Genomic DNA, 11,479 nt, shown 5'->3' with positions numbered 1-11,479 from the left:
ACTGCAGCAGGGATTTTGGCCCCCTCCTCCATACAGATCTTCTCCAGATCTTTCAGGTTTCGGGGCTGTCGCTGGGCAACATTGAGTTTCAGCTCCCTCCAAGGATTATATATTGGGTTCAGGTCTGGAGACTGGCTAGGCCACTCCAGGACCTAGAAATGCTTCTTACAGAGCCACTCCTTAGTTGCCCTGGCTGTGTTTTGGGTCATTGTCATGCTGGAAGACCCAGCCACGACCCATCTTCAATGCTCTTTAAGTGAAGGTTGTTGACCAAAATCTCATGATACATGACCCCATCCATCCTCCCTTCAATACAGTGCAGTCATCCTGTTCCCTTTCCAGAAAAGCACCCCCAAAGTATGATGTTTCCCCCACCATGCTTCATGGTTGGAACAGTGTTCTTGGGGTTGTACTCCTCTTTCTTCCTCTAAACACGAAGAGTGGAGTTGATACCAAAAAGTTCTATTTTGGTCTCATCTGATCACATGACCTTCTCCCATGCCTTCTCCTCTGGATCATCCAGATAGTTACTGTTGAAAGTCAAAACGGGTCCAGCGTGACCAGGGGGACCTTGCGTGCCGTGCAGGATTTTAATTCATGACGGTGTAGTGTGTTACTAATGATAATGTTTGAGACTGTGGTCCCAGCTCTCCAGGTCATTGACCAGGTCCTCTCCCATGTAGTTCTGGGTCGATTCCTGATCTTTCTCAGAATCATCCTTACCCCACGAGACGAGATCTTGAATGGAGCCCCAGACCGAGGAAGATTGACAGTCATCTTGTGTTTCTTCCATTTTCTAATAATTGCGCCAACAGTTGTTGCTTTCTCACCAAACTGCTTGCCTATTGTCCTGTAGCCCATCCCAGCCTTGTGCAGGGCTACAAGTTTGTCCCTGGGGTCCTTAGACAGCTCTTTGGTCTTGGCCATGGTGGAGAGGTTGGAGTGTGATTAATGGAGTGTGTGGACAGGTGTCTGTTATACAGGTAACAAGTTCAAACAGGTGCAATTAATACAGGTAATGAGTGCAGAGTAGGAGGGCTTCTTAAACTAACAGGTCTGTGAGAGCCAGAATTCTTGCTGGTTGGTAGATGATCAAATACTTATTTCATGCAATAAAACGCAATTTGATGTAAAAATCATACAATGATTTTCTGTTTTTTATTTTTAGATTCTGTCTCTCACAGGTGAAGTGACCTACGATAAAAATTACAGCCCTCTCCATTCTTTGTAGGGGAGAAAACTTGCAAAATTGGCAGCGTATCAAATACTTATTTTCCCCACTGTATATATTTACATTTGGTATATCGCTGTAAATCGTACGGACCAGGAAAAATCATGTGGCTGGGTAATTTTTACGGCACAATGAACGCCATAAAAACAAAAGGCAAAAAACAATAATGGAATGAGAATTTTTTTCCCCCCCTTTTAACCATCTCACTTTGATTCCCCCCCCCCCCCATTCTTCAGTATATTATATGAATGGTGTCATTCTAAAATAAAACCCGTCATGCAAAAAAACAAGCCCACGTTCAAGCAAGTTGACAGATTAATAAATAACTCACGGTTCATGGAAGAAGGGAAGAAAAAAAAAAAATATAGCAAAACCCCCACTCCACCAAAAAAAAAAAAAAATTAGCCGTGTCGGGAAAATGTTAACCAGCTGTGAACCAGTCAACGCCATTTTCTCATTGCTCGAGGCGCCATCTAGTGGTCGACTCTACAATACAATATATACAGTCATGGCCAAAAGTATTGAGAATGAGACAAATAGTAATTTTTCCAAAGTTTACTGCTTCATTTTTTGTAATGGCAATTTGCATATACCTTGAATGTCAAAGAGTGATCAGCTTAACAGCAATTACTGTACTTGCAAAGTCAATATTTGCCCAGAAAATTAACTTTAACCCCCAAAACACATTTCAACATCATTGCAGTCCTGCCTTAAAAGGAGCAGCTAACATCGTTTTAGTGATTGATCCATTAACACAGGTGTGGGTGTTGATGAGGACAGGGCTGGCGATCAATCAGTCATGATTAAGTAAGAATGACATCACTGGACACTTTAAAAGGAGGCTGGTTCTTGGTATCATTGTTTCTCTTCAGTTAACCATGGTTATCTCTAAAGAAACACGTGCAGCCATCATTGCACTGCACAAAAATGGCCTAACAGGGAAGAGTATCGCAGCTACAAAGATTGCACCTCAGTCAACAATCTATCGCATCATCAAGAACTTCAAGGAGAGAGCTTCCATTGTTGTCAAAAAGGCCGAGGGTGCCCAAGAAAGACCAGCAAGCGCCAGGACCGTATCTTAAAACTGTTTCAGCTGCGGGATCGGACTACCAGCAGTGCCGAGCTTGCTCAGGAATGGCAGCAGGCAGGTGTGAGTGCTTCTGCACGCACTGTGAGGCGGAGACTCTTTGAGCAAGGGCTGGTTTCAAGGAGGGCAGCAAAGAAGCCACTGCTCTCCAGAAAAAACATCAGGGACCGACTGATATTCTGCAAAAGGTACAGGGAGTGGACTGCTGAGGACTGGGGCAAAGTCATTTTCTCTGATGAATCCCCTTTTCGATTGTTTGGGACATCTGGAAAACAGCTTATTCGGAGAAGAAGAGGTGAGCGCTACCACCAGTCTTGTCTCATGCCAACTGTAAAGCATCCTGAAACCATTCATGTGTGGGGTTGCTTCTCAGCCAAGGGAATCGGCTCACTCACAGTCTTGCCTAAAAACACAGCCATGAATAAAGAATGGTACCAGAATGTCCTCCAAGTGCAACTTCTCCCAACCGTCCAAGAGCAGTTTGGCGCCCAACAATGCCTTTTCCAGCATGATGGAGCACCTTGCCATAAAGCAAAGGTGATAACTAAATGGCTCATGGAACAAAACATAGAGATTTTGGGTCAATGGCCTGGAAACTCCCCAGATCTTAATCCCATTGAGAACTTGTGGTCAATCATCAAGAGACGGGTGGACAAACAAAAACCAACAAATTCTGGCAAAATGCGAGCATTGATTATGCAAGAATGGACTGCTATCAGTCACGATTTGGTCCAAAAGTTGATTGAGAGCGTGCCAGGAAGAATTACAGAGGTCTTGAAGAAGAAGGGGCAACACTGCAAATATTGACTTGCTGCATTAACTCATTCTAACTGTCAATATAACCTATTGGTACTCATAATATGATTGCAATTATATTTCTGTATGTGATATAAACATCAGACAAACACTAATAAAACCAGAGGCCAGCAGATCATGTGAAAATATAATTTTGGTGTCATTCTCAAAACTTTTGGCCATGACTGTATAAAGATAAAAATTAGGACTGAACCAGGATCTATTTATGCCTTATAAATTATGTAGAATATATGGACACCAATTTACAGATTCAGGTTTTATTGAAATATTTTATTTTATTTTTCGGTGGTCTTGGTAAGGCGATTCATTGCGCAGACGCGGTAAATCAGAGGCGTTTAATATAAAGGTTCCCCATGTACACATTATACGGATTATAAAGTGCTAACCTGTAAACATACAAAAAAAGATATCATAAAATCGAATAGTAATAAAAATAGAAAGTCAAGAGAAAATCGGGTGACGAAACGTAAAGCCCAAAATCACCGTCAAGATGGACACAAACGTCGTATAAAAACAAGAGAAAAAATATCTGAGAAACGAATGTTTCAACATTTTCACAGATGAGCGAAATCTTAAGACACGAGGCGACATTTCCAAAAACTTACATAAATGAAGATCTATGGTGTTGCCCGTGGCAACCATTGGTCGGTTACAGTATTTGGTGCTATGACAACACCACAAAGACCCTCATGCATAAAAACAAAAAGGGAACCAATCAGGCGGCACTGACCCTGCTTTGGCGCCGATTTTTATGCGTTAGGACCTTTAAGTTTTCAAGATAATTCAACAGAAAAAAAAAAGCGAAAAAAAACTAAGTATTTGGCATTCTGGACCCTGTGTCAGACCTGGCTAATTATGGCTTCGTTCTTTGAGGCACACCGAGTAACCTAAATACTGCTCCGACTGACATATGCTCAGTCGCCATGGCAACAAGTTTACCGGTAACTGAGGCCTACATGCACAAAACCTGCCTCGGAGTAACGGTTACCGATAGCAACCAATCAGTGCTCAGCTTTCACTTTCTGCCTCATAAAAGCCAGGCTCTGATTTGTTGCCATCTGAGTCAGAAAATGAAAGCCGTGCACTGATTGGCCGATAGAGACAACATGGCCACTGTTTGTTCGAACAAGGTATAAGGAAAGGGAACGCACCTCGGCTCCATCCTATTTTTGGGCCAGAGCCTTTATAAAAAGCGGAAAAACACAGAACTCACTAATAATCCCATTTTTTTTTTTCAGTATTAAACGTTCCCTTTAAGAGGTGGATTTATGTAAATGTACCTCAAAGTGGGTATTTCTTGGCATTTATAAGCGCGGCGGTGCTTAAAATCTCCCAGACATGAGAATTTAGACTTTGGGAGGTCTAGGATGGAGGAGCGGTGTTAACCCTCGAGCAGCCAGTGCCTTAAAACCTGGAGCCCTTTGGCACATTTGAACTATTTCTCGGCCCGTCCATTTAATTTCTCGTACGTTCCCATGCGATACGCATGCGTTGTAGTATATACTGACATCTATATAAACAGAATAAAGGACATTTGATAAAGACACCTCGATGGGGGTTGTCCCATATTCTTAAAGGGTTTCCTTAATTTTATGTAAATAAAGCCGTATCACGTGTAATAAGAAGAAGTTCTGCAACTTTTTAAATAAACTTCTTGCCCTAATTACTTGCAATTTCTAAAATCTCCACTTGCTGGCAGTGAATGGGAATACTGTTGCATAACTACCACGTACCAACCTTATTATTGTCGAATCTGAGGGTCTGTTACAATAGCATCCAGCAGAGACAATCCCAAATATATCATTGGCATAAATCTATCTTCTGTCCTGATGGTCTGTTACAATGTATCAGTGCAGGTAAAAAAAAAGTATTAGTCGCAGGGGATTGCATAGAGTGGGTACAAGTGTAGCAAACCCTCAGCTGCGGGTGTTACGTGTCTAAAAAAAAAATTATATTATATTATATTATATATATATATATATATATATATATATATATATATATATATATATATATATATATATATATATATATATATATATATATAATTCAATTCATGATCAGCAAGCAAAGATCTTGATAAGGCTTTACCTACATAAAATCACAGTGGCTGCAGAGACCCAGGTGATACGGCTCGATCTTCTAATCTTCCATATGGCGGTATTTTTCCCTCCTGAGTCCAGATTGTGACTGCAAGTCACATGACCAACAGAGGACCCTCACCCCCACTCAGCGTTAGATTGGGCATGTCTTTAAGGAACCATCCGTCCCCCCTGTCAGGTTATAAGGAATAACAGATGCATATAAAGTACCTAGAATGGCGCCGCTTATCCTACTGGTAGATAATTCTATATATGGATACATGAAACATAGGACACTGGGGTGAGGTGCGGCACGCTCCATTACCGCACTGGAATATAGATATTATAGGTCTATGAAATACGGACACAATAGCAGACAGTCCGCGGAGGCGCAGGCCGCGTTTCGTGCCGTCTGGCAGTTTTGGCGCTTAGATTCCGGTCAGGCTATTGCTGCTGAATAGAACCAGCTGGATGGAGCCGGCGACCTGGGGATTACTCTTGTTACTCTTGTCCTGGAGCGGCAGGCTGTGCTGGGACTGCTGGTTGTTCGCTTCGGCCGTTAGGACCACTTGACCCATAAATTCATCTTTAATCACATTGTGATTCCAAACCTGAGAAAATATAATAAAAAGAAAAAATTAAAATAAGTAAAAATATTTCATGTGCAACAGGCACATCCAGACTTCTCGCTTAGGGTCTGTAAAGAACATATGAGCTAGGTGGTGAAAACACTACAACCCTCATCAAGCACCACAGAAAAAAAACACTACATATTCCACAATGCAGTGCTATATACAACAATATTGATTGAAGGTTCCCTAGAGGGACTTGAAATAGAAAAAGTGTTAATCGCTCACTTTTCCCATTTAAAAAGACCTGAACATATTTACTATCACCGTGATCATAAAAAGTCCAATCTATAAAATGAACCTGCATCATAAACGCCATAAAGACAAAAAAACAGAAAGATTGACATTTTTTAATCATCTTGCAAGCCCCAACCCCCAAAGAATGGAAGAAAAATCAATCAAAATGTACCAGACAATGTTATCACTCAAAAATGGTTATGCAAAAAACAAGCCCTTAAACGGCGCCACTCATCAACAGATAAAATGATGTGCATCAGTAAAGACAAAAAAGGGATCACTAAATACCACATCCTAGATATCACTGAATGAAATATTCCAGTTGCAAATCTTAATTCATTACATAGTGGAATGTGTTTAGAACAATAAAACATAAAAATTATCAATGGAAATCAGAATTAATCTCCCATGGAGGTCTGTAATTGGAATGATACTCAAACTCAAAAGTGGAAAATCAAAAAACAAGCAGATCCAACTTCAGTGAAAATGCCTCCAGACCTGCAGATGCTGCTCAGTATTGTGTGTGGCCTCCACGTGCCTGTATGACCTCCCTACACCGCCTGGGTATGCTCCTGATGAGGCTCAGTATTGTGTGTGGCCTCCACGTGCCTGTATGACCTCCCTACACCGCCTGGGTATGCTCCTGATGAGGCTCAGTATTGTGTGTGGTCTCCACGTGCCTGTATGACCTCCCTACACCGCCTGGGCATGCTCCTGATGAGGCTGAGTATTGTGTGTGGCCTCCACGTGCCTGTATGACCTCCCTACAATGCCTGGGCATGCTCCTGATGAGGCTGAGCATTGTGTGTGGCCTCCACGTGCCTGTACGACCTCCCTACAATGCCTGGGCATGCTCCTGATGAGGCTGAGTATTGTGTGTGGCCTCCACGTGCCTGTATGACCTCCCTACAACGCCTGGGCATGCTCCTGATGAGGCTCAGTATTGTGTGTGGCCTCCACGTGCCTGTATGACCTCCCTACAACACCTGGGCATGCTCCTGATGAGGCTGAGTATTGTGTGTGGTCTCCACGTGCCTGTATGACCTCCCTACAACGCCTGGGCATGCTCCTGATGAGGCTGAGTATTGTGTGTGGTCTCCACGTGCCTGTATGACCTCCCTACAACGCCTGGGCATGCTCCTGATGAGGCTCAGTATTGTGTGTGGTCTCCACGTGCCTGTATGACCTCCCTACAACGCCTGGGCATGCTCCTGATGAGGCTGAGTATTGTGTGTGGCCTCCACGTGCCTGTATGACCTCCCTACACCGCCTGGGTATGCTCCTGATGAGGCTCAGTATTGTGTGTGGTCTCCACGTGCCTGTATGACCTCCCTACACCGCCTGGGCATGCTCCTGATGAGGCTGAGTATTGTGTGTGGCCTCCACGTGCCTGTATGACCTCCCTACAATGCCTGGGCATGCTCCTGATGAGGCTGAGTATTGTGTGTGGCCTCCACGTGCCTGTATGACCTCCCTACAACGCCTGGGCATGCTCCTGATGAGGTTGAGTATTGTGTGTGGCCTCCACGTGCCTGTATGACCTTCCTACAACGCCTGGGCATGTTCCTGATGAGGCTCAGTATTGTGTGTGGCCTCCACGTGCCTGTATGACCTCCCTACAACGCCTGGGCATGCGCCGGATGAGGCTGAGTATTGTGTGTGGCCTCCACGTGCCTGTATGACCTCCCTACAACGCCTGGGCATGCTCCTGATGAGGCTGAGTATTGTGTGTGGCCTCCACGTGCCTGTATGACCTCCCTACAACGCCTGGGTATGCTCCTGATGAGGTTGCGGATGGTCTCCTGTGGGATCTCCTCTCAGACCTGGACTAAAGCATCCGCCAACTCCTGGACAGTCTGTGGTGCAACGTGACGTTGGTAGATGGAGCGAGACATGATGTCCCAGATGTGCTCAATCGGATTCAGGTCTGGGGAACGGGCGGGCCAGTCCATAGCTTCAATGCCTTCATCTTGCAGGAACTGCTGACACACTCCAGCCACATGAGGTCTGGCATTGTGCTGCATTAGGAGGAATCCAGGGCCAACCGCACCAGCATATGGTCTCACAAGGGGTCTGAGGATCTCATCTCGGTACCTAATGGCAGTCAGGCTACCTCTGGCGAGCACATGGAGGGCTGTGCGGCCCTCCAAAGAAATGCCACCCCACACCAATACTGACCCACTGCCAAACCAGTCACGCTGGAGGATGTTGCAGGCAGCAGATCGCTCTCCACGGCGTCTCCAGACTCTGTCACGTCTGTCACATGTGCTCAGTGTGAACCTGCGCTTATCCGTGAAGAGCACAGGGCGCCTATGTCGACTCTGCCAATCTTGGTGTTCTCTGGCACATGCCAATTGTCCTGCACGGTGTTGGGCTCTAAGCACAAAACCCATTTGTGGACGTTGGGCCTCATACCGCCCTCATGAGTCTGTTTCTGATGGTTTGAGCAGACACATGGATATTAGGGGTGGCTGGAGGTCATTTTGCAGGGCTCTGGCAGTGCTCCTCCTGTTCCTCCTTGCACAGAGGAGGAGGTAGCGGTCCTGCTGCTGGGTTGCTGTCCTCTTACGGCCCCCTCCACATCTCCTGGTGTACTGGCCTGTCTCCTGGTATCTGCTCCATGCTCTGGACACTGTGCTTACAGACACAGCTACCCTTCTTGTCACAGCTCTCATTGATGTGCCATCCTGGATGAGCTGCACTACCTGAGCAACTTCTGTGGGTTGTAGACACCGCCTCATGCTACTATACCTCTAGGGGTGAGAGCAATGACAACATGCAAAAGTGACCAAAACAGCAGCCAAAAAGGAGAATAGAGAAATGGTCTGTGGTCACCACCTGCAGAACCGCTCCTTTATAGGGGATGGCTGTTAATCGCCTATCATTTCTACCTGTCGTCTGTTCCATTTGTACAACAGAAGGAGAAATTAATCCACAATCGGTGTTGCTTCATAAGTGGACAGGCTGATCTCACAGAAGTGTGATTGACTTGGAGTTACATTGTGTTGATTAAGTGTTCCCTTTACTTTTTTGAGCAGTGTATATGTTACATAGTGTGTTTGTGGGTGTGTATATATATATATATATATATATATATATATATATATATATATATATATATATATATATATATATATATATATATATATATATATATATATATATATATATATATATATATATATATATACACATACACACACATGCACATACACGTTAAAGCTGTGCAATTACATTGTCAAGGTAGTATCATTTAAAGGGATTTTCCATCTTTTGTGAATAAAGTTTAACAGGTAAAGCTAATTTTCATTTGCTATGTGTGCGTATATACAGTAATTCTGTATTGTCCCTTGACAATGTAATTACACAGCTCTAACACTAGATGGCTTCCATGCACCATCTACCAATACATCCGCCATCCTGAGGCCTAACATGTGAATTGTGGGTTGCCGGTGACCAGCGTTGGGCTGGCCCGATGTGTCACCCACCTGGACGATGATCGGCTGACCCGGCTTCTTCCGGTAGAACAAACCCTTGACATCAAATTGAGGAGTCAGCGTGTCCTTTATCACTGGCGACTGGACTTTATTCCCCTCGCAGCTAATAATGACATACGGGTCAGCGCCTGATGACAAAAACAAACAAAAAGGGTGTCACTTATTTTTATACTACATGAGGATGTAAATGGAATCTCAGCAGCACAGAGTATTTCAGGAGAGCAGTGTGCCAATCTGGTGCGAAAGAAGGCCACTAATAGGAAGATATCTGTAAGGTAAAGCCTGCATGTGGCAAGTGGGGGAAGTCACAGGCCAAAAAGTAAGGTCCCCAGCAGCACAGAGTATTTCAGGAGAGCATAGTTCTAATCTCGTGTGTGTGTGTGTGTGTGGGGGGGGGGGGGGGGGCAGTTACCCGTCTACTCATATTATGATATTTGTGTATATGACAGAGAAATAGATGGAGTAAAAATAGGGCTGAATGTGAAAAGGAGGGTGCTAAAATCTTTAAATTAAAAAAAATGAAAAGAGAATGGATACCAGCAGTACAGAGTATTTCAGCAGTCAGCTGCGGTGAGGATACCAATAAGCACAGGATTACATGAGTCAGGCAGAATCATGTTAGGAGGAGACCGGAGATGCATGATGGTCACACACTGAAACGTACATAGTGGAAGGAGCAAGACTTGACAGCACAGAGTATTTCAGGAGACGAGTGGACAGCTCTTGTGGGAAGAGGGGACCAATCCAAACATATGATGATAATGTTAGGAAAGAAAGGGCTGCAGGTGAGAAGGCAGTGTCATAATCTAAGAAGTGATGGAGCAGCACAGAGTGTTTCAGCAGAGGACAGGGTTTATCTTGGTAGTTGTGATCTGTCCACAGATGTGTCAGAAAGAACCGGACTGCAGGGGACAGATGACAAGCTGAGAATGAAAATAAGAAAAATAGTAGAAATGCCAGCAGTGCAGAGTATTTCAGCAGGTAAAGTAATGATGTTAATGAGGAGATGTGACCAAGGGAATGAGACAAGTGTAGTCATAAATAAGATTACGCAGATGTTATACCACTAGACTGTAAGCTCCGCAGGCAAGCCGTCACTACTAGATCTACCACTAGACTGTAAGCTCTGCAGGCAAGCCGTCACTACTACATCTACCACTAGACTGTAAGCTCCGCAGGCGAGCCGTCACTACTAGATCTACCACTAGACTGTAAGCTCTGCAGGCAAGCCGTCACTACTAGATCTACCACTAGACTGTAAGCTCTGCAGGCGAGCCGTCACTACTACATCTACCACTAGACTGTAAGCTCCGCAGGCGAGCCGTCACTACTACATCTACCACTAGACTGTAAGCTCCGCAGGCAAGCCGTCACTACTACATCTACCACTAGAATGTAAGCTCCGCAGGCGAGCCGTCACTACTACATCTACCACTAGACTGTAAGCTCCGCAGGCGAGCCGTCACTACTACATCTACCACTAGACTGTAAGCTCCGCAGGCGAGCCGTCACTACTACATCTACCACTAGACTGTAAGCTCTGCAGGCGAGCGTCACTACTACATCTATCGCTAGACTGTAAGCTCCGCAGGCGAGCGTCATTACTACATCTACCACTAGACTGTAAGCTCTGCAGGCGAGCGTCATTACTACATCTACCACTAGACTGTAAGCTCCGCAGGCGAGCCGTCACTACTACATCTACCACTAGACTGTAAGCTCCGCAGGCGAGCCGTCACTACTACATCTACCACTAGACTGTAAGCTCTGCAGGCGAGCTGTCACTACTACATCTACCACTAGACTGTAAGCTCTGCAGGCGGGCGTCATTACTACATCTACCACTAGACTGTAAGCTTCGCAGGCGAGCCGTCACTACTACATCTACCACTAGACTGTAA

The 11,479-nt window shown here is 44.9% G+C and overlaps 1 protein-coding gene across 4 annotated transcripts in view; it reads right to left on the bottom strand.

Moving 5' to 3' along the window:
- Positions 1–3,389: 3,389 nt before the first annotated feature.
- Positions 3,390–11,479, bottom strand: part of CAPN5 (calpain 5) — a 60,898-nt gene continuing 52,808 nt past the window's right edge. For all 4 annotated transcript variants that reach the window (XM_073661585.1, XM_073661598.1, XM_073661607.1 and 1 more), the window contains exons 12-13: positions 9,570–9,706; positions 3,390–5,826 (exon numbers count right to left, since the gene is read on the bottom strand). In XM_073661585.1, coding sequence (XP_073517686.1) covers positions 5,644–5,826; positions 9,570–9,706 — 320 coding nt within the window. In that variant the 3' untranslated portion in view covers positions 3,390–5,643. The remainder of the gene's footprint in view (positions 5,827–9,569; positions 9,707–11,479) is intronic.

The sequence above is a fragment of the Phyllobates terribilis genome, unplaced genomic scaffold, assembly GCF_046119375.1.
Source record: "Phyllobates terribilis strain yellow unplaced genomic scaffold, ASM4611937v1 Scaffold_2__4_contigs__length_985480577, whole genome shotgun sequence".
NCBI lineage: Eukaryota > Metazoa > Chordata > Amphibia > Anura > Dendrobatidae > Phyllobates > Phyllobates terribilis.
The sequence above is the reverse complement of the archived record's forward strand: the minus strand, read 5'-3'. Positions and strand labels throughout refer to the sequence as shown.